The sequence below is a fragment of the Rhincodon typus genome, chromosome 2 (genome assembly GCF_021869965.1).
Source record: "Rhincodon typus isolate 14 chromosome 2, sRhiTyp1.1, whole genome shotgun sequence".
NCBI lineage: Eukaryota > Metazoa > Chordata > Chondrichthyes > Orectolobiformes > Rhincodontidae > Rhincodon > Rhincodon typus.
This window is the reverse complement of record NC_063333.1, coordinates 42,946,782-42,971,158: the sequence shown is the minus strand read 5'-3', so window position 1 is coordinate 42,971,158 and position 24,377 is coordinate 42,946,782. Positions and strand designations below refer to the sequence as shown.

Below are 24,377 nucleotides of genomic sequence, written 5' to 3'. Positions count from 1 at the left end.
TCACATCAGACCAAGTGAGAGACATATAATTCAAAGATATCACTCAGCCATTTTGCTTGATTATTTTCTGACTAAATACTCAATTTGAAAGACTAAAAAGCAGTTTCTAAATGGAATGAAAGAGACCTACCCTTTAGTGAAACACACTGATCTTCTACAAGACTGTCCAACTATGTCTAGTATCAAAGCATAACGCAGTAAGGTCTTTGGGGGTATGAAGTATGGCCTTGGATCCTTCAATTCCTCCTCCAAGAATTCTTGGATCATTTGGATTGACAAATTATTGTTCTGGATTTGCTTCTTTTTCAGGTGTTCTGGCGTCTCTAATTTGTAAAGTCGAGTCATAGTTGTTTCACTTTTGTCATTCTCGGCACAATATCCCGAGTTGTTGTGTTCCTTTTTGTTATCACCTGTGGATACTATCTGATCAAATCTAGAATGACCATCTGTGAATCTTGAATCTGCAACTTCATGATCTGGGAAACATTCTATTATCTGAAATTACAGATAAAAATCTGAAGATCACACCAGATAGAATTACTTGTAACATAAAATTCTAAACATTCTTGAATGATTCAAAAGCATAAAATATTAAAGACTTTATCAAGAAATAGATTTGAAATGAACTAAGTATGTACTTGAAGTCATTTTTTATTGAAGTTCATATTTGCAGTGTGCCTCAATGAATGATTTCAAAGAAGTTCAACCTCTACAAATTTAAATGATGAATATTAGCTTGTACCAATACTTGAAGAAACTCTGATTGTTCCTGTGAACTTTCCCAATCTTCCCTGTATAAGTTTCCTCCAGGTTACGTCCTTACTTTTTTTGCCCAGAGAAAACAGCACTGGACTGAGATATCAAACATCATGGTAATCAAAAGCATCGACACATTACACTGAGCGAAACAAAGGTTAGGTCACAGGAACTTTACAAATGAAGTGCATTCAACAAATAAGCAGTCCACCACATTAGATAACCAAATATTCTTCATATTTTTGGTAATATCTTTAAGGGAGACTCAAGTTTAGAAAAATTCCAATTCATGGTAAAATAATTGGGCGCCCAGCAAAAGCTGATTTTACTGTGTCAATTACGTTACTCAAAATGATAGATAAATCTCTGGTTGTAGATTATATGGAAAGGTCAGACTGAAACAATGAGAAATTTCACAAGATATTGAAATTTGCAACTCAAAAGACACATTTTACTCCATCATTTCATTGCTACCTCTTCAGTAAAATGACTGAAAACTAATTCCCTGAAACAGAATGCAATAAACCTGATATTTTTCTGATGTTGTTTATCATGTACTCACGTTACAACTATATCAAAACCCACCTGATAAGAAGTTTGGAAGCAGAAAGCGTCAGGTTGGAGCTTTGCAAGAAGAAAATATCGCAGTCTCGAGTTTGGGATGCCCAACTAAAGTTAAAATACTTGTTAGCATTAATAAAATTCAAAAGGAATATGGAATCAGATGCATCATAAGCAAAATGAAAAATGATCAAATCAAGTGTAAAGAAACATAAATTCTGATGGTTTGCACATCAGCAACAAAGTAGCATCAAGAAAATATTTTTGAACAGAGTAAAATAAACAAAAAATATATTTCATCAGTTATTAACAATATTATAAAAAATTAAAATATATCACTTCCCTTTCACTGTTGCTGGGTGAAAATCCTAAAAGTCACTCATAACGTCACTGTTACTACCTCGAGCCCCCAAGGACCGAGCAATTCAAGAAGGTAGTTCAGCACCATCTCCTCCAGGGCAATTAGGAACGAACAAATGAATAGTAGCTAACCAAGAGATGTTCACATTCCATAAATGAATTTAAAAAATCATGTTTCAAAAATACAGTTGTCTGGAAACTTGTAGTCATGATCTGGCATGAAGGTGGTAGTTACAGGTTCGCCATTCAGACCACTGAATGTGCTCTGCTATTCAATGGGATCGTGGCTGATCTGATAATCCTCAAATCCATTTTCCTGCATTTACCCCATAATCTTTATTCCTTAACTTATTAAAATCTATAACAACCTTGAATATACTCAATGACCCAAACTCAATAACTCTTTGTGGTAAAGTATTCACAACCCTTCGAGAGAAGAAATTCCTCCTCATTCCTGTCTTAAATATGTGACCCTCGAGATCATGCCCTCTGCTCCTTGAATCTCCCATTGGGGGAAACAACCTTCCTGCTAACAAACCAAATGGCTGGAATAACATGAGTAGGTATCCAGCCATTTGGTTTATCTTTAGCGTGACCTTATTTTTGATTATTTATAATTATCTCTCCATCTTAACTTATTGGTTTATTGGTGATCCCTTCACTTGTTATTCAGCTGTTGACACTTTACTCACATCATTTGACATTTTTGATCACCTGCAAAGACTTGCTATTCAACTTATCGACACACACTTACACTATTTGTACTTATCATCATTGATCATCATAGAAGCCATACAGTGTTGAAACAGGCCCTTCGGCCCAACAAATCCACATCGACCCTCAGAGCATCCTACCCAGACCCATCCACCTAATCTACACATCTGAACACTACGGGCAATTTAGCATGGCCAAAACACCTAGCCTGCATAGCTTTGGACTGTGGGAGGAAATCGGAGCACCACAGGAAACCCATGCAGACATGGGGAGAATGTGCAAACTCCACACAGACAGTCGCCCGAGGGTGGAATCAAACCCAGGTCCCTAGCGCTGTGAGGCAGCAGTGCTAACCACCGAGCCACCGTGTCACTCCTCAACCTATCTGTTGACATTCTTAATCACCTTGAATTAACTTTATCTCTGTCTATATATTGTGCCTGTGCACTTCCCTCCACTTCACCTGACAAAGCAGCAGCACTCCGAAATCTTGTGATTTCAAATAATCCTATTGGACTATAACTTGGTGTTGTGCAACTTATGACTTTGTCCATCCCATTCCAACACCAGCACCTTCACACTTTGGTAGGAAGAATTGAGATACAGACTATTTTCTAAATGGGGAGAGACACTTAGGAGTCCTAGTTTAGGATTCTCTTAATGTTAATTTGCAGGTTCATTTGGCGATTAGGAAGGAAGCTGCAGTGCGAGCATTCATTTTTTTTCCTTTATTCATTCATGGGATGAGGGCATCGCTGGCTAGGCAGCATTTAATTGCCCAGAAGGCAGTTAAGAGTCAACCACATTGCTGTGGGTCTGGAGTCACATGTTGGCCAGACCATGTAAGGATGGCAGCTTCCTTCCCTGAAGGGGATCAGTGAGCCAGATGGGTTTTTCCTGACAATCAGCAATGGATTCACGGTCGTCACTAGACTCTTAACTCCAGATATTTATTGAATTCAAATTCCACCATCTGCCATGGTGGGATTCGAACCCAGGTCACCAGGACACTGTCTGGGTCTCTGGATTAACAGTCCAGCGATGATACCACTAGGCCATCACCTCCCCATTTCAAGATGGTTAGAATACAAGAGCAGAGATATACTGCTGAGGCTGTATAAGGCACTTGTCACATCACATTTGGAATATTGAGAGCAGTTTTGGGCCCCGTCTTGAAGCAAGGGTGTGCTAGCATTGGAGAAGTCCAGAGGACATTTCCCCAAAGACACATTGAGAATATGATCTCCTGCTCAACGCCCTCCTCTTCCCTCTTCTCTAAGCTGCCCCTGCCTTCCCCCGTCTTCTAAATTGTTTGACTTGTCCACAGGCAGATTGACCAGACTATTCATGATTGCAATAAAATGATTTTCAGAGAAATTCAACAATAGTAAAAGATCAGTAAATCAAAATTCAGTTGTGGAACAATCACAAAGAGTTAGCGAGTAGACTTAGAAGGCACAAACACTGCTAATTTGTCTGGTTTGACTAGCCCTTTAAATACTTTTATCGCAAAACCTTTGCTATCTACTAGAGAATAATTTGTTTAGGAATGTTTATCATATGGTGGTCAGTTGCCAGGCCTGATATATTTAGTAACAGTTCCTATGTGAATATTATGAATATTTGCAACAATTTCAGCATTTGCCTTGAAAACTTACGAAGGAACTCTGTTGAGTATGGCAGACTGCAAACTTTCCCACAAAATTATCATGAGCATAGCGTAATAGACATTTCATTGTTTATTTCATGTTTATAAAATGCAGCTTAGTAAAATAACTAAGTTATAGAATTTTAAGTGACACTCTTCTTTCTACAATAACAAATAGTTGAGGCAGGCTTCCGTCAGCAATTCTCCAATCAAAAGCAGTAAATATCAGCAAGAAACATGATGCAGGTTACTTTAATATTTTCTGACTTATCGGAATTTGTACTGAAATATATTTGTAAATATTTTGTCAAGCTAGTAATACAAATTGGGCAAACAACTGGCAATTTTGTTTTAAAATTTTCAACACTGGACACATATTTCCACACTTAAATTTGCCTGAGATGAAAATGGGTTTATTAGTTTTTATCTTAAAGAAAAGTGGTTATAAAAAGGCAGTCTCATTGTACATTTAATTACTTTATAGTGATAACTAGGAAATATGACAGGGTGCTCCAATGCCCTGGAGGCCATCGCATGATATATAATATTGCAAATGAAGAAGGCGTTCAATTTAAGTAAAGATAAAGCCAAGGTGTTATAACTTAGTATATAATCTGAATTGGAACCCTGTGAGCACAAACAATTTATCAAGTATTTCCATACTGTTAGAAAATCAGGTGCTACCCGCATGCTCAAATCTCCCACGTGCTCTCCTAGAGGGTGAGCTGCTTCAGTGGAAGCACAAGCTCATGCCAAAAAACAGGTATTTCTATAAATCGCACTTATTGAGGCAACCAAACTGATCTGGCAATCCGGAAATACTTCTTTTGCTTACATCAGAATGTCATCTTGGAAAAGAAAATAGAAAGCATTTTTTAACTGTTGAAGTGAATTTTTAAATAAAGGATCAAATTCCATCCAATTAATTGGCTTGTCTACATACCAAGATTGGTGATAGAAGGAATTCCTGGTAAATATATCTGCAGCTCTCCAGTGCTTGTATTAATTTATCTCTGTTCAGAAACACATTGAAAATACTTATCATATTTGTTATATATTTCAATTACAGTTAAAGCTTTAAAACACACCTAAGAATCCAACTAACTGCAACTCTTGAATTTATTTAAAAAAAACACAAAACTAGTTAAAATTGAAAAGCTAGACATGTATTTTCAACAGTAATCAACAGCTGTAGAATATATTCCAGCTATGAGTCTTTAATGATTTACGAAACAAAAAGATGGATAGAGGAGAAATCAAATTTGATAGACCATTCCTAGTACATTAAAAACTGATTAAATACTTTTTGTACTCTTTATTTTAATCTTCTCTGCTATTAATGTACCAAGAACTGAAATGCTTGCAGATTCTTCATAAGACAAAAATCATTTTATTGTGCACAGTCTACATTCAAACTTTTATGACTTAATATTTTTAAGATCATGTATCTTTTAGTGACTTTTTCACCAAGATGTAAGATGAATACTTTTCAACTTTGCCAGCACTAGCACCAAGCGTATTACAGAGTTAAGAACAGTCCAGCCATGGAAGAGTCCAGATGGGTCACATTGATTTTTGTTTACTTTTAGCCTGCAGCATCCAGAGCATCGATGGAAACCAGCTGCTGATAGTAACTGGCAACAAACTGTACAGTAAAATCTGGAGAAAAAAATTGGGAACAGGAAACTCCAAAAGCCAATATATCCAATAGAAATACGCACCAAGAAAGCAAGGCCCACATTTTAAAATAAAGGGAAAACTTAGAATAAAAGAAATTGACTATTATTAAAAATGCACCGTTATTAAAGCCAATTTAAGCAACTACTGAGAAAGCAATCCAACAGTCACAAGATGCACTGACAATTAAAATGCTTCTTGTTGGAAAATAAAACTTATAAATTATATGTTTCTAGGAAAAGGAACCAGAACTGAGGTTTTATCACAGAGAGGTGAATTGACAAGATCTCTGGAAGGGGAGGGCAAGGGATGGAGAAATCACACCGAATTGCCAAAGTTTAAAAGGAGCTGTCGGTTTTTCCCTAATGATACAAAACAATCCCTTTTTTCTTAAGCACAGGATGGAAAAATGAGGAATTGGATAAATATTATGCTATATATCTTTTGTACTGATGCACACATTTTCATTGAACTATGCACAAAGACACTGCACTGTGTTTGGACTCTGCCTAATCTGAAAAGTATTGTAAATACATTTTAGAAACATATAAACTTTGGACCCACACCAGATGTGGTAGATTTGTGGCCAAAAACTCTGTCTTTTATCAAATAAAACACGGGCACACTATTGTATAAATTCAGTTTAACGCTGATTATGTGCTCCGTCACCTTTTATAATCTATAGATAAATCACCGGAAATGCAGAAGGATGCTAACCAAACGCTGTTCACCTGCCTCAATGACAAAATATTTCCACTCCTAACACTATTTGCTCCAGTTACACAATTATCACTGCATTCCCAAACCAGTACAGTATTGACATATCACATAATTTTTTTAAAACTACAAATAAAATGCTCTCAGTTTCAGCACTTTTGAAGTCAGTTTGGAGATTATACCAAGAATATGCACTTTGTGTTCTTCAACTCTCATGCAGTCAGTCCTGCATTTCATCTGTGCTAGGACAAGAAATCATATCGCGAGCTTATAGTTATATTAATAACTAATAACTAGTTGAATCCCCAAGGCAAGAGGAGTCACACTCAAGAATAGTATTATGTATAAGTAGAGTCACAGGGTTGAAACTGAGAAAAATTTAAATCGATGTTATGTGATAATAAATCTAAACATGTGATAATAAATCTAAATCTAATCTAGTGGAGAACTGAGTGATAGGGGCAAGATGAAAGCATGAAATTGACAGTGGATGAGAAGTGAGTTGAGATAGAGGAGGAGGACAGAAGGGAGGAACAAAGGGGCAAAGAAAAGGGAGGTGAGGAGGACAATTGGGGACTTATAAGACAAAGACACCTCGTTACTGCAATGAGTGAGAAAGTGCAAGGGCTGGACAACTAAATGCATTTATTGGTTTGTCACAGTAAATTCTCTGTTCAGAGGGAGCTTGCAAATACACTTAGCTGAGGCAGGAAGGATTTAAGATACTTGAAGGCAGAAAAGTCAAAAGAATGAACAGGAGGGTGGTCATCCACTCTATTCCACTGCACCCATGTAGAAATAAATCTTCTCCCCAGTGCATTCCAGTACCTCTCAAGGAGAAATGTGACTTCTCTTCCATGTACTCTTTAAATTCTGCAGTTTGGGAAGGAGGTGCTGTGCACATTTATTCCTATTAATGGAATCAAAACTCCATCACAAAAACTGTCACTTGTATAGCAACCCTGCTGCATTTATTTGATTTATGCCAAACTGATTTCATTTTGGGCCACGACATTCAGCAATCAGAGAAGCGATTTGCCTATGTTTGGGCTGGATCTGAAACTAGTTCTTAATGTGAAACCACAATGTCAAACCTGATTCTCGATTCAGTTCATCCAATTATTTACAGATTTTAGGGAATAGTTCCGTGTGACAGGAGTTAAACCTAATTGAATCAATATCAGAAGCAAAATTTATAATCAGAAACAGTTTCTATGTTTGTTTAAACATTATAGCCTAGTTTTTGTGCCAACAGCATTGTCACAGTAACTTCCAGTGACATGAATCAAGAAACTAGAGTTTTGGTAGAAGACACATTTTGTTGCTGCTTTTTGTCTTGCATTCATCAGGGCAATTCATAAGAAATAATAATGTAAAGAGAAACAAAACATTTTTGTATGAAAAAGACCGCACTGATTGGTTGGCAAGTGGCCTCTCAATGCCAGAGGCATTGCCATGAAGAATGCACTGATTAGATGATTACAGTTAAGTGCAAAATTTGTTTAAATTTAAACCAGGCAGGTTGCCTCCGATTTGTCAAGCATTCCCCCGAGAAATGAGCCAGGAAACAGCCATTACGTGTTACGTTGAACCAGGCACGATATGTGTACATGTTCTTGCTGTCTGCAAAAAGCAGGATCTTATATATTAATATATGTAGTTTCTAATGTGCCTAAGCATTCCATACTGTAAATAAATAGACTACCTACCTCAATGATTCTTCCTAAGCCACAGCCCATCACTTAGGCTTCCATCTACTGCCTAGCCCAAGTGCCCCTTGATCTCACTTACTTTATATAAAGGAATGGGTCCATCAATGCACCCTCCTCCTCTAGGTGCAGCCCAGTGATGGTCATTAGCCCTGGTGGCATTCCTGAGGCTGCTAAGTTATTCTCCTGTAGATGGTATTGTGTTAATTTTGTTTCTAATAATTGCAACATCCAGTGTAAAAATTCATAGAGTCTATGGGAAATTGTAAGCCCAATGATGGCTATTACTGGTTCAGTGACAATTGCACACATCAAGGATATAGAAATATGTGCATTTTGGTTTATGAGACCACGATTTCCCACATGTTGAGTCATGTTGACTATCCCTAATTAGATCTTGCCTCTCCAAGTGTATGTTAATTCTGTCTCTCAGAATTTCCTCCAACAGTTTACCCACTACTGACTTCAGACTCACCAGCCTATAGTTCCCAGGCTTTTGTTTTTTAAAATGGAACAGGTGATAAATTAGCATCTCCTTGGCTATTGAAGAACAGACGGACTGGGACAACCCAAACAACAGCAACCGCACTTCAAAGCTAATTCCTTCCTGTAAAACATTTTGGGACATCATTTGGTTGCAAAGGCACTATATAAATGCAAGTCTTTCTTTCTAGCCCTCTCACCAGGAAACTGACAGATGCAGGGTGTAACACTGCTTTGAATTTTTGCTGCGACTTCACTTCACATTGAAGTCAATGAGTAATATTAATGGGTGTGAGAGGCAGAAACCAACATTTCATGCAATACAATGGAAATTCCACTCACTGAGTACTTTTTTAAACCAAACCTAACACCAGCCCTCTTTTGAGCTGCAAAGTACGTTGTTAAGTCAATTATTTTATCAATCCACGAACTAACTAGCCACATTGATTTAAAAGGTCCAAATAAAGACAAAACAGAATGCTAGATGTAAACAGCAGCTTCTTCATGAAGGGGGCACACACAAAAGGTCATAACTCATCTTTTCACTCCACTTAGATATTGGTGCTAACCTACACAAGTCACAGCAGCACAACCCACCCCCACCCTGGGTCTTATGGGGAGGTGTTGATAACTGGTTGAACTCCAGAACATCAACTTCAGCAGGTCCCAGAGATTTATCGGAGATAGCAAGAACTGCAGATGCTGGAGTCAGAGTCAGTGTGGAGCTGGAGGAACACAACAGGTCAGGCAGCATCAGGGGAGCAGGAGTGTCGACGTTTCAGTGGGAATCCTTCATCAGGGTCAACTCTCCCGCTCCCAGAGATTTATCTACCTTTGTACTTTTTAAGACCTGCAGCACCTCCTCTTCTGTAATGAGGACTGTTTTCAAGACATCAATATTTATTTCCCTCACTTGCCTAACTTGTATGTCTTTTTCCACGGTAAATACACTCAAGTACCCTGAGTCCCTTTGTGTTGCAGCTTTCTGAAATTTTTCTCCATTTAAACCATATTCTGTTCTTTTGTTCTCCCTTCCAAAATGTAATACTTCACATTTTCCCACATTATACTCCGTTTACCAAGTTTTTGCCCACTTTCTTAACTGATTAATATCTCTCTGTAAACTTTGTTTCCTTTGCGCACCTGCCTTTCCACCAATTTTTATGTCATCTACAAATTTGGGTACAGTCCATTCACTTTGTTCCTCCAAGTCATTAATATATATTGTAAACAGCTGTGGTTCCAGCACTAATCTCTGTGGAACTCCACTGGTCACGAGTAACCAACCTGAAAAAAAAAGTCCCTCATCACCACTCTCAGGTTCCAGCCCATTAGCCAACTCTTTATCTATGCCAATATACTACCTCCAACACTGTGGTCTCTTATCTTATGATTTAACCTTTTGTGAGATACTTTGTCAAACACTTTCTGGAAGTCCAAATACAACACATCTAGTGGTTCCCCTCTATCCACTCTGGTCGAGACTTCTTCGAAAAACTCTAATAAAATAGTCAGACACAATTTCCCTTTCATGAGCCATGGTGACTCTGCTAGCTTAGATTATGATTTTCCACATGTTCTGCTATTACTTTCTTGTTAATTGATTCCAATACTTTTCTAACAATAGATGTTAGGCTAATCAGCCTACAGTTATCCACTTTTTGCCTCCCTCCCTTTTTGAATAGGGTGTCCCATTAACAGCTTTCCAATCCTCTGGTACTTCTCCAGAATCCATTGATTTTTCGGAAATTACAACCAATGCATTTAAGATCTCTGTCGCTACTCTTTTAGGATCCTAGGATGCAAGCCATCAGAGCCAGGGGACTTATTGCATTTAGCCCCATTAATTTGAATAACACTATTGATGGTGATGGTACTGAGTTCTTCCCTCGTATTCTTGAGTATTAAAGGAATGTTCACAGTATCTTTCAGTGTAAAGGCTGATATAAAATAGGTTTAACTCCTCTGCCATTTTCTTGTTTCCCAAAACCATCTCCCCAGATTCATTTTCTAAGGAGCCTATGTTTACTCATCAGCAAAATGCATCAAAACAATTATTACCAATAAATACAACATTTCTGTTGCATAAAATAATATAACTCATTGTCGTACTTTAGTATTAAATACTTTGCATCATTGCAGTACATCATTCTGGAGCATTCTTTTAGATACACTTATAATTGGGCATCAAGTGGCTAGTGATCTATACCCTGTGATATGACTTTAATCTAGAATAGGTTTTTAATCCAGAATATATCATAAATACACACGAGATGTAAAATCAACACCATGCAATCTCTTCGCATCATTACTGTCTGAAAAATCTTACAGTATGAAGTTAAGCAGCCTGTTTCATGCAACAAATTATATTTTGGCTTTCATACCTAGCAACAGATGATTCAAATCCTTTGACGTTTTCTAGAAGAATATATTTAGGGGCTTTGGAAAGCCTGGGAAGATAAACACAAAAATCGACATAACTTTTGAAATTATATTTTGGCTTTCATTTCCATAATGTAAAAATACAAATTTTAGAGCAAATTATTATATAAACCTTTGTACAAAAGAGTCCGACTGTATCATTTCTTCTGTACGATTATATCTTGCTAAGAAATGAGAAAACAAAAATTTACATCTTTTCTTCAAATAAAAGCAAAAATGCAGTGGATACTGAAAATCTGAAATAAAAACAGAAAATGCAAGGAAAACTCAGCAGTTCTGGCAGCATTTATGGAGACAGAAACAGCTAATTTTTTGAGTCCAACATATCTCTTCTTCTCAAGAAGTTCTGCAGAAGAATCATACTGGACTCGAGACATTAATTATTTTCCTTTCTCCACAAATGCTGCTAGAGTTGCTGAATTTCTCCAGCATTTTTTTGCTTTGGTTCTTTTTCAACCAATCAACTGTATGACCCTCTCAGAAACGCACAGCCATTTTTAAGAGCTCAGACAACTACCAAAAAATCAGGAAAACTTTATATTTGTTTCACATTCATTTCCTGTAAAGCTTATTTTGACAGTGATTTTCATAAACTAGACTAGACATTTTGACTTAGGAGGAATGGTTATGCCAGTGGACTTCAGAAATGTAAGAAGCAATTTTGAGATAAGGGCAATGATTGACACATGGAATTATGATATAGTAGCCATCACAGATTTTAGTGAGGGAGGGGCAAGATTGGCAATTCAACATTCCAGGATATAGAATCTTCTAGCGAGACGGGGGAGGTGGGGGGGGGAGGGGGGGCGGGGGGGTGGTGGTAAGAGGAGGCGGTGGCATTGCATTATTAGTTAAGGAGACAGTTACTGTAGTACACAGAGATGATATCTTGGAGGGGCATCAAATGAAGCTTTGTCAGTAGAGCTTAAGAGTTAAAAAAAAGGGGCAGTCACATTGCTCACTGTTTGTTATATACTGCAGACAGTCAGCGTGAAATTAAAGAGCAAACTTGTGCACAATTCAAGGAGGTATGCAAGAATAACAGAAGGGTAATTATAGTCAATGATTTCAACTTTCCCAACATTAACTGGGATAGACACAGTATCACGAGTTTGGATGGAGTGGATTTCTTGAAATGTGTACAAGAGAACTTTTTAGGCCAATATGTAGAGGGCCCAACAAGCAATGGAGCTGTTCTGGACCTAATTCAGGGGAATGAAGCAAGACAGATGTCTGAGATGGTGGTGAGGGAGTACTTTAGTAATAGCGATCACAACATGGTACAATTTAAACTTATTATGGAAAAAGAAATAAACAAGTTGTAAAAAAGAAATATTTTGGATTGGGGAAGAGTGGGTCTTAGGAATATAAGGCAGGATCTGGCCAAGGTAGACTGGGAATATCTAATAGTGGGGAAATCTATAGAAAAGCAGTAGGAGACATTCAAAAGGGAAATGGGGAGGGTACAAGTCCAACATGTTCCCTCTAGTGTGATCAGAAGTAGTAATAAGTCCAGAGAACCATGGATGACCAGAGATATTAAGGATATGATGAGAAGCAAAATAGAGGCTTTTAGCAGGTACGCAAGATGAAGGTATAGAACCTAGGGGGAGAGACTGCGAGGTGCTTGAACAAATTGTCAAAGGGAAGGACAAGGCATTGGAGATGCTGACAGGCATAAAGATGGACAAATCTCCAGGTCTGGATGAATTGTGGCCCAGGCTGCTGTGGGAGGCAAGGTGAAGAGGACTGGAAAACAGATATTGTGGTTCCAATATTTAAGAAGGATTGTAGAGATAGCCCTGAGATCTACAGACGAGGAAGTCCCATGTCAGTGGTAGGGAGATGATTAGAAAAAATTCTGAAGGCAAGTATCTATCTGCACTTGGAGAGGCAACACTTGATCAGGAATAGTCAACATGGCTTTGTCAGAGGGCAATCCGATTGAGGTGTACAAGATGATGAGGGGCATGGACAGAGTGGATAAGGAGCAGCGGTTCCCCTCAGCTGAACAGCCAGCCACAAGGGGGATATGGGTTCAAAGTGAGGGGCAAGAGGTTTTGGCTGGGGGGGAGGGGTGATTAAAAACTCTTTTTTTACTCAGAGGGTGGTGATGGTCTGGAATGTGTTGCCTGAGAGGGTGGTAAAGTTGCGTTGCCTCACATTATTTAATCAGTACCTGGAATGAGCACTTGGCACGTCATAACATTCAAGGCTATGGGCCAAGCGCTGGTAAGTTATACAATTTGAAACATGCAAGATCCCAATGGCTCTTGACAGGGTAGATAGGAAGGAAGCTTCTTCTCATCAAAGAATCATCATTTAAAAATAAGGTGTTGCCATTTAAGAAAGATGAAGAGAATGTTTTTCTCAGAAGGTCACCAGTCGTTAAAAATGTCTTGCTCAAAAGATGGTAGAAGCAGAGCTCTCAAGTATTTCTAAGACCAAGGGAGATAATTTCTTTATAAGCAAGGAGGTTAAAGGTTATTGAAGGTAGCCAGGACATAGAGTAATCCTACCAACCATGATCTTGCTGAATGGCTGAGCAGGCTTCAGTGGCTCCTGTTCTTAATTTGCATTTTTGCAAAACATTGATTATTCTGATTAACACCTGCTGAAATCTAAAATTATTTTAAAAGCAGTTAGACGAAACACTTCAGTTTCTATTTTATCAATGCATTTGATTTCAGCAATATATTTCCTAAACGTATATTTCATTCTATTTTCATAATCAGTTTATCCTTTCAACAAGCACAGTAAACTGCTTGGAAATCTTCTGGTTGGCTGACCCAGGATTTTCCCTTTACTAGATAAAGTGTGGGGGTGATCATCTTTAAAAATGAGAGCCTATCTGCCCAAAGCAGCGAGAAAGCCCACTGGATCAAATGTGAATAGGGAATTTAAGTGTTAGTCGGCAGGCTACTCATCTAATCAGGTCACACGGTGACAAGTCTTGCACAGCTTGACGCTGCTGGCCAATTGAGGTCAGCGGGTATTTAATACAGTACCAATTTGCTGAAGAGGAAACATACATGGCTCCAGTGGCACAATCGGTTAGCACGTGGTACTTACAGAGCAGTGCAGGCAGTGGGCTATGTCGAGGTTGTGAATTCCATCCTCACCTGAAGCACTGGTTTTACCCGGCTCGGCTTTTGGGCTCAAGATTATTCATACCGAGCAAATGTACCGTGCCGATGCAGCTGGGGGATTTCTCTGTATGGGGTGGCACGGTGGCTCAGTGGTTAGCCCTGCTGCCTCACAGCGCCAGGGACCCAAGTTTGATTCCAGCCTCAGGCGACTGTGCAAACTCCACACAGACATTCTCCCCGTGTCTGCGTGGGTTTACTCCGGGTGGTCCGGTTTCCTCTCTCAGTCCAAAGATGTGCAGGGTAGGTAGACTGGCCATGCTAAATTGCCCATAGTGCCCAGGGATGTTTAGGTTAGGTGTGTTAGACATGGGAAATGCAGGGTTAGGGGAATGGGTCTGGGTGGGATAGTCTTTGAAGGGGCAGTGTGGACCTGTTGGGCCGAATGGCCTGTTCCCACACTGTTGGGATTCTATGATAATGATGGAGACCAGCAGGTAAATACAGCTTTTTTATTTTTTGGGAGGGGAAGAGGAGATGTAGACTGTGAGATGGGAGTCACTGGGACTAGGGACCGGGGTCAGCGGGTGGGGGTGGGGCTCTCAATGGACACCACCCATTCTCTATCTGTGACTCCAGTTGTTTCCAAATTGAGGCAAATGGAGGCTCCTCTCTATAAAACTTGAATGGGAAAGCAGGACTAGTTGCCTATCAGAAAGGGAGTCAGGAAGTTGGGAAGGCGGATATTCAGTCCTTTGTGCGCTGTTAATTGCCCATTTAATGTAATTAGAAACAGATTGAAAAGATCATTAACAGATTTTTCCACCCAGAACTTAACTGCTCAGGTTACAGGAAAGGGAAAGGTAGCCATCCAGTGCCAACCAGTTTGCTTACTTGTCCGTTCTGCCACCTTCCCCATGACATAACGGAAAGGGAAAATTCTGCTACTGGGAGAATTCACTTAAATGAAATACATTTATTCTATATTATGCCTGAATTTCGAATTTAAAAAACCGTGATAGAAAACTGCAATTAAGATTTGCTTAACATTTGAATGCTCTGACTTCACCTCACTGGAAGGTTAGTTAACCTTTTTACTTTCAAAAGCTACCTAACCTCTTGTAAATTTCTAGTATGTTTTGCTTTTATTCAAGACTTTTTTTATTCAAAACATTTTCTGCCTTACATCTTTCAAAATGTTCTACTAGTTTACCATTAAATACACATATGCTTGATAGTATTTTCCAGACCTTGGAAGAATGTCAAGGATGTGCAAAAGGCTCTTGGTCCTGGGATCCAATACATCTTTCTGTGAACCTATTCTGTTTTAAAAATAAACAGGCACAATTAGGTTTCCTTAACTGTTCCTAAGAAAAAAGAATGAAGTAAAGGCTAATCATCTATATCATTTGGTGAACAGAATTAATAATGAGGAGACATTTGCTATGTGTTGTTTTGTTATTATTAAAAGAATCTTTATTATATATTGCTAACAAAATTGCTTATCTGAAGAAATTGAAACAACTACAAAATGATACAATGCCACAATACCCTAAAAGCTTGGAAGTATAAATCAATAAGCACTCAAATTGTCTCAAAGAGAGTCATTTGAATACCTTTCCATGTTACCTGAATGTATTGATGTGAAATAAAATTTTGTTTTCAGTCACGTCAATGCCAACAACAATAGAAGCTGCTTTATTAATATATGGTCGAAACTCTCCAAAATTAAGCCGGGATTCCACACATTATCTACTAGAGGTTAAAAAAATCATCCTGTATATTCAGTCAAAGTGAATTGTCAAATGTTCTTTGATGTCACAACCTTGATTGAGTTTTTTGAAGAGGTGCCCAAGAAGATAGATGAAGGCAAAGTGGTAGATGTTGTCTACAAAGACATTAAAAATAACACCTTCGAGAAGGATCTGCATGGTAGACTAGTTTGTAAAGTTGGAACACAGGGGATCTAGGGAGAGCTAACCAATTGGATACAAAATTAGCTTGATAGTAGGAGACAAAGGGTGGTGGTAGAGGACTGTTGTTCAGACTGGAGACCTGTACCAGTGGTATGCTGCAAGAATGGGTAGTGTTGTAGAACAGAGAGATATAGGGGTTGAGGTACATTATTCTTTGAAATTTGTGTCACTAGTAGATAGGGTGATTTACAAGGCTTTTAACTGCTTGCCTTCAGTGCTCAGACCTTTTGAGTATAGGAGTTGGGCTGTCATGTTGAGGTTGCACATGACATTGAGGCCATTTCTGCAGTACTGTGTGCAGTTCTGGTCGCCCTGCAATAGGAAGGATGTTATTAAGTTGGTGCGGATTCAGAAAATATATGCTAGGAAATATATACCAGGGTTTGAGTTATAAAAATAGGCTGGAACATTTTTCACTGGAGCAGAGGAGTTGAGGTGTGACCTTATTGAGGTTTATAAAATCATGAGGGGTATATATAAGACGGATAGCAACAGTCTTTTCTCTACAACAACAAAAACAACAGGGTGGGGAATTTCAAAACTAAGGGGCATGATTTTAAAGGAGAGAGGAGAAAGATTTTTAAAAAAGACATGGGGCAACTTTTTTTTTTTAAACAGGGAGCGGTTCGTGTGTGGAATGAACTGCCAAAGGAAGTGGTGGATGCAGGTACAGTTACAACATTTAAAAGACATTTGGATAAGTACACGGGTAGGAAAAGTTTGGAGGGATATGGGCCAAATGCAAGCAAGTGGGACTAGTTCAGATTGGGAAAATGGTCGACGTGGACTAGTTGGACCAAAGCGTCAGTTTCCATGCTGTATGACTGTGCGGTCAGTGCTGGGTCATTGTTGTTTGTCATTTAAAGAAACAACTGGATGAGAATATTGGAAGCATGGTTATTAAGTTTGCAGATGACTAAACATTAGTGGTATAGTAGATAGTGAAGAAGGTTATCTGAGAGTACAATGGAATCTTGACCAACTATGCCAAATAGCTGAGGAATGGAGTTTAATTTGGATAAATGCAAGGTGTTGCATTTTGATAAGACAAACCAGGGCGGGATTTATACAGTTAATGGTAGGACCCTGGCAAGTGTTGTTGATCAGAGATCTAGTGGTGCATGTACACAGTTCCTTGAAAGTAGTGTCACAGTTAGACAGAGTGATGAATAAGGCGTTTAGCATGCTTGCCTTCATCAGTCAGAGCATTGAGTACAGAAGTTGGATGTCATGTTAGGGCTGTACAAGACATTGGTAAGGCCACATTTGGAGTACTGCATACAATTCTGGTCACCCTGTAATAGGAATGATTTTCTTAAACTGGAAAGGGTGCAAAAAAAATCTACAAGGACGTTACCAAGACTGGAGGGTTTGGGTTATATGGAGGCTGGATAGGCTGGAATTTTTTTACTTGGAGCATAGGAAGCTGAAGGGTGACCTTACAGAAGTTTATAAAATCATGAGGGACATATATAAGGTGAATAGCAACCACTATGAAGCAGAACTGGAAATGAAGCCAAACACTACATCAGACTGGATCACATAAATGACAAGCGGGAGAGACCAACAATGCTTCATCGGAGGCGCACTGATGATGTTACCTAGTATGGTGACAAAACGTCTACAAACTAACCTACCAGCTCGGCAAACAAATCAACAACCTCAGATACCCGTATTCCAACAGTACTGGAAGAGCTTCCTGAATTTCTTCCAATCTGCAGAAATGTCCAAATACCTCGAGTCCAGTTACTTGCTACTCTTGGACATTTTCACTGAGTTCCAAATATTCAGCCTCTGGAGAAGAATAGCTCATCAACTCTTTTCTGCTTCTGCATTTCTCACTTTGACTGTCTTCAACTGTTTGTCACTTGAAATGTCCTTCAATGACACTTCAATTGTTTTGATTTCCCTACTGAAAAACTTGCAACAAACCCTGCCCCTATTACTGGACATAATCAAATATAGCAAGCAGCAGTGAAATTTGAATATCCTTGGAACGCTCTGTTTCCTGAATGCTACAATTTTCAGATATTAATGGCTTCTACCGCACAAATTGACAGAAAACATCGGGGACTTTATCACAATACGGCAGGTATAGTTCAGTTCCTGATCAATGGCAACCCGCAGGATGTTGGTAGCTGGGGATTCAATGAATAGAATCCTACTGAACGTCAGTGGTAAATGATTAGATTCTCTTTTATTGGCGATGATCATTGCCTGGAGACTTGTAGGAGCAAATGTTACTTGTACTTATCAGTTCATCTCCTGAATATTGTCCATGTTTTGCTGTGTTTGGATTATCTCAGCATCTGAGGAGTCATTAAATATACTGCATATAATAATTAAGACAGTAGTGAATATTCCAACTTCTGACCTCATGAGGGAGGAAGGTTATTGGTGAAGGAGCTGAAGATGGTTGTATCCTGAGGAACTTCTACAGAAACAGTCTGGAACTTAGATGACTGATTGCCAACAAGCACAACCATCTTATTTTGTACTAAGTGTGGTTCCAACCTATGGAGAGTTTTTCTCCCCAATTCCCAATGACTTCAATTTTGCTTTAGCTCCTTGATACCATACTCAAATGCTGCCTTAATATGAAAGGCATGCTCAAAGCAACTCAAGTTCAGCTCTTTTACTATTGCTTTTCTAATTCTGCATTCAAATAAAATTATTTTAAAAAGTCCTATTGTACTTTTTAGCCAAGGTACAGTTCTGCAGTAATATAGCTGTTCAACTTCTCAGATTATGATACAATTATCTTTTACCTAGATAATAAAATTTACTCAATTTGAAAGGGTATTTCAAAAAAAAAACAGGTAAAGCACTCCAGGATTTAAATGACAAGTGAAATTCACTTTCTGTACTGTGGACCTGGACTTTTTTGTATTTAAGAAACAAACTATGAGTGGAATTTAGTTCCAGTGATGTGGATCCCACACGTGTCACACATGAATCCCATGTTGCTCCTGTGTGAAAGGCTAGACGCCATTTAATTGCAATCAGGCACTTAATTGTCCATCTTTGTGTCTTCCACATGATTACGGTCCTACAAGGGCAGAAACATGCCTGAAATATAACCATTTTATTCCCTCAACACAGATGACACCTGATCTGCTGAGTGTTTCCAATGTTTTCTGTATTTAAACCAATACTTGTGTTGTAAAGATTTACTTAAAAGATTTCAGTAAAGATACACAAGGTTAAAACTTTACTGTTTAAAAATCAAACTGAAAAATACTTCAAAACATAAAAAAAGTAGTAGACCATTTGGCCCATTGGACCATTTCATCATTAAACGTTAAACATGATTATATCTGAGCCTCTTATCTCAACTTTTTAATTATATAACATTTCACCTCATCATCAGAAATTTGCCAAGGTATCTCATATAGAATTAATTCTTATGTAATTTTTTTTTGTAAATACACACCTTGTGAATGGCTGGCAAGGAGGACTCATTAGGATCATGTCAAAGTCCAGTTTATTGAATTCGTCCAATGTCATACCCTAAAATATAAGAAATAATATTTTGAAAAATTAATCGGAGTATATGACAATATTAGACTCAAGTCTTTTATGTCTGGGATGGAGATGCAGGAACAAGAAAATGAATGAATGATGCTTCAAAGTTAGCAACACCGTTTTCAGAACTCAAGCATTCCTAAATAGCTGAATACCTATATAGCCTTGGTTTGATAAATAATCACGCTTGCTCTGTAGACTGTGCCTTTAAGGACGCTTTAGTACCCCTAAATATTAACATTAGTCTTTCCTAAAACTTCAGCTCTCGGCTTTTCTTTCCTTTCCAATCTTGAAGTCATCTATTTGCCATTTCATCATTCTTTATCTTTTCTTATGTCTTTTCAACATTGGCCTTTCATTTTCTGATGTCATGTCACTAAGTAAGATGAGGATAGTTACTTGAGGAAGCAGGTGCAGTTGGGTAGAACAGTTAGCACGTGCGTCAGATCAACGCTGACAGTGCAGGGGTTCAAATCCCACTCTGGTTGAAGCAGACTTGAGGCCTGCCTCCAGTAAAAATTCTTGACACTATTCAATGGTTCAGTGAATAACAGCAAAGAACTGCCTTCAGGCAGACGAGAGGAAGTTCTGTTTAAACAGGTGCAGGTAACTTGTGAATCAATACTGACCAAATGTTCATATTCTCATTTTTCTATCAGTTTTTTTCAAAAACTGAAGAATCATAGAATCCCTACAGTGTGGAAGAAGGCCATTTGGCCCATCAAGCCTCCACCAACCTTCTGAAGAGTATCCCACCCTGACCCATCCTAACTAATTAAGGCAGAGAGATCATAATAAGTTATCAAGGTGATGGTGTCAAAACAGGACAATAAGGAAGATTTTACAAATACAGAACAGTATGATGGGGTTACATGTAGTGTCACATGAACACAAGGTCATGGTTGAGGCCATCTTCATGGGTATGGAACTTGGCTATCAGTTTCTGCTCCATGATTCTGCGCTGTTGTGTAACTCAAAGGTCGCTTACCTTAATTAGTTTGTACAGTTTTGAATTACTTGTTACTATGGTTACACCCTTGGCATGCAACTCTTATACCTATCGCATTATTCCAGCCATTTCGTTTGGATGGTGGGTGGGTCAAGTTAGGGGAGGCGGTACGTGGGTCTGAGTGCGATACTCTTCAGAGGGTCAGTGTGGGCTTGATGGGCTAAATGGCATGCAACTCTTATACTTATTATGTTAGTCCAGCCATTTGGTTTCTCTCCAGCACCACCTTATTTTTAATTTTTCTGTAATTATTTATCTGCCTCAATTAATCGGATTATAGGTCATCCCTTCACTTGCTGTTCAGCTGTTGACACTTTCCTCACAATGTCTGACACTTTTGATCACCTGCAGAGACTTATTATTCAGCCTATCGACACCCCGCTCACACCATTTGTATGATTTTTTGACATCTCTGCTTATAAATTCTGTGCCCATGTGCTTCTCTTCACTTCACCTGACAAAGGAGCAGAACTCCAAAAGCTTGTGATTTCAAATAAACCTGTTGTCATGTGACTTCTGACCTTCAGGGCTTCAACATTTTCTAGCTTCTGCTTCGGATTTCCACCATCTTCAGCACTGTCCTTTTGCACTAGATAAACTATTCTAGTATGATTCTATCATACAACGTATTTATTATATATGACTTCTCACTAGAACATATTGTTTTTAAGATTACTTTTAGTATATTAAAAATTGGGAAGAGAGGCAAAGCCTCATTAGCCCCCCACATGGAGTTATGTGCACAGCCTTGAATACTATGTTCATAATACTATTGGTAGGGAAACGGAGTCCAGAAAAATAGCAGCAAAATTTGTTATGTTTATTCGCAGACTTAGTTTATACTCCTAGCGTTGTGAAAACTTTGTCAGTGTATCAAATTTAAGTTAAAATCTTCCAACTTCAGTAGTAACTGTCTGCAAATGCATATTTCACTTTCCATAACAGAAATATTTAAGCAATGTCACTGACTCAATGGAAGATATTGTTAAATCCAATTGGGAAGCATTTTCCATGCAGAGCCACTTTATTTCCACGGTATTCTACAAGATAATTATAAATGAAAATCTAGAAAGAACTTGCCACAGTATATTACATGTATCTCTCAAAGTCACATGATCTATTAGCTAATGTACCATTACTGCTGCGTATTCTCATTGATATTGAAGATAAACAAATTTAATCTCGACAATTTCAATAAAAATATTACAAAAAACACACTTTTGAACTGACCTGAATGGAAAAAAATCAAATCCACTCATATCAAACATGCCATTTCAAAGTGCCATTGCACAAAAAACATCAAATAGTTCCATCAGTATGTAGGGCATTAAAATTTTCACTTCCCAAATGCTCTCAGGTCTGGAATATGTAGCTAAGTTACTTGCTTATGGACAAAGGACTCTTGCCTTCAAATCCTCTATCTTGCTATTTCTGTCTCTACTTCTAAAAACCTACTCAAACCTTTCCAAATCATGCTTCCAGTCACTTTTCCCTACTCTGGTCTGAAGTACGTAGTGGCTGTTAAACTGATGCTATATGCTTAACAATAAATATCTACTTTTGTTCCACCAAACCTTGGCCTCAGACTGCATTCCTACTGTGCAGCCAACACAGCCTCAGCCTTGATTCCACAAATGATGCCATGGGAAATATGTCATAGAACCGAATGTAGGTAAACGTATGACAAAGTCATAGAAGATTGTAGAGTAGAAAACTAAACTAAAACAGAGCACTCTACATGTTAGAATTTTCTTCCATCCCAGAAGGAAGATACAAATAATACGTTTAAAATAATAAGGGATAAAATGTGTCCTTTTGTACGGTAAACACAGGCTGTAAAGGAATGTTTTTCATGACACAATATTAAAGGTCAAATGCTAGTCATATCACAATGATATTAATTTCAGTTAAGTTAAAGTGCTTGAAGATTTGGAGGCCTGGGCTCAGAACAAAATCTCACACAAGTTCTTCTTGAATTCATTTACAACATATTACATATAACTGTATAACAAAGAGGCAAAATACAAGATTGCAATACACAGTACCAATAGCATAGAAACCGATCTTTCAGCAGTGTTTAATGTTCCACAAAAACTACTCTCCTTCATCAAACTGCATCACAGGTTGAAATATCGAGATAGGTTATTATGATTTTCTACTTATGTAACAATCATAAGACAAAGGTACTAGGGAAACCATTGGGGCTAAAGATCAATAAGCCCCAGGAGCTGATGGGATGCGTCCTAAGAAATTAAAGGAAACAGCTACAAACATAGTGGTTATGCTGGTGGTAATCTTGCAAGAATCCTTAGATTTTTGGGAAAAGTTTTGGAGGATTGAAAAACTGCCAATTTAACACCTTTATCAAAAGGGGAAGGAATCAAAAAAAAGTAGCTATATGTCAGTTAGCTTAACATCTATTTTTGGGAAAATTGAGAGACTTAAAGGATGTAATAGCAGAGTATTTGGAAAAACAGAATGTAATCAGGCAATCACCAACAAGACACAATCTAACCACTGCCCCTTGACATTCAATGGTGTTATCATTACTGAAGCCCCACTATCAACATCCTGCAGGTTATCATTGACCAGAAACTCACTGGACTCACCACATAAACACAGTGGCGACAAGAGCAAGTCAGAGGCTAGAAACACTATGGCAACTAACTCACCCTCCTGACTCCCCAACGCCTGTCCCCTATCTAAGAGACAGGATTCAGGAGTGTGATGGAATACCGCCCACTTGCCTCGATGACTGCAGATCCAAAAACACTCAAGAAGCTTGACACCATCCAGGACAAAGCAGTCTGCTTGATTGTCACTGCACCCACAAGTATCCATTCCATCCACGACTGATGCTCAGTAGCAGCAGGGTGAGCTATCTGCAAGATGCACTGCAGAAATTCACCAAAGATCCTTGGACAGCACCTTCCAAACCCACAATCACTTCCATCTAGAAGGACAAGGGCAGTAGGTATATGGGAACATCATCACCTTTGAGTCCCCCTCCAAGTCACTCACCATCCTGACCTAGAAATATATTGTTGTTCTTCATTGTTGCTGGCATTTTACAGTGATACAATATATAAAGAAAGATTAAGAACACTGTAAAAGACTAGTGAAAGGCTGATGGTACTACTCAAATTTAGATGCCATAATGAAATCTGCCTTGATAGTTCTATTTCTAAATTTACTTTGTTAATGAGTTGGTTAGCAACTGAGATACAGTCATATGAGGCTACTGATTCTCTTAACAGTGCAAGTGTAATTACACCAAAATAAATCAAAGATAGGTCGAATGATCTTAAATCACATTAAATCTGTCAAAGACACTGTTCTGCCCAGAATCATTTTTCAAGGTGATAAACTAAACATGCTTCTAATCTCAACCATTGTCTTCTGAATTAAATTTTTAAAAAACTTGCACAACCTAGATTTTTCTGAGCTGTAACAAAGCTAGTGGTTTTACTTGACCTGTCAAACTCGGAAGTAAAACATTTTCCTATTAATATCACAGAAATGCACAGTCACTTGCTCTCTGACAAAATGTTGGATTTAAAGCACTGTTCTAGAATGATTTTGTAACTGCTTTCTTTTTACAAAGAGAACACTTTGTTGAAGTAACCTACACTCACCTGCTTCTACTCTGAAATCCAAACTTCAAAAAAATCATAAAAACATAGCCTTTTAACCAGTAAGGAAATCGACAGTTAT

The 24,377-nt window shown here is 38.3% G+C and overlaps 1 protein-coding gene across 5 annotated transcripts in view; it reads right to left on the bottom strand.

Moving 5' to 3' along the window:
- trdmt1 (tRNA aspartic acid methyltransferase 1) overlaps nucleotides 1–24,377 on the bottom strand; it is a 67,221-nt gene that overhangs the window by 13,536 nt on the left and 29,308 nt on the right. For 4 of the 5 annotated variants that reach the window (XR_007264616.1, XM_048611094.1, XM_048611071.1 and 1 more), the window contains exons 3-8: nucleotides 19,563–19,639; nucleotides 15,404–15,475; nucleotides 11,010–11,075; nucleotides 4,983–5,052; nucleotides 1,342–1,425; nucleotides 131–495 (exon numbers count right to left, since the gene is read on the bottom strand). Coding sequence is in view for 4 of the 5 variants with exons in the window: in XM_048611071.1 (XP_048467028.1) it covers nucleotides 131–495; nucleotides 1,342–1,425; nucleotides 4,983–5,052; nucleotides 11,010–11,075; nucleotides 15,404–15,475; nucleotides 19,563–19,639 (734 nt within the window). In the remaining variant the exon portion in view is untranslated. Of the gene's footprint in view, nucleotides 1–130; nucleotides 496–1,341; nucleotides 1,426–4,982; nucleotides 5,053–11,009; nucleotides 11,076–11,179; nucleotides 11,222–15,403; nucleotides 15,476–19,562; nucleotides 19,640–24,377 lie in introns of those variants that run through there. The other variant, XM_048611086.1, reaches the window with a different exon arrangement.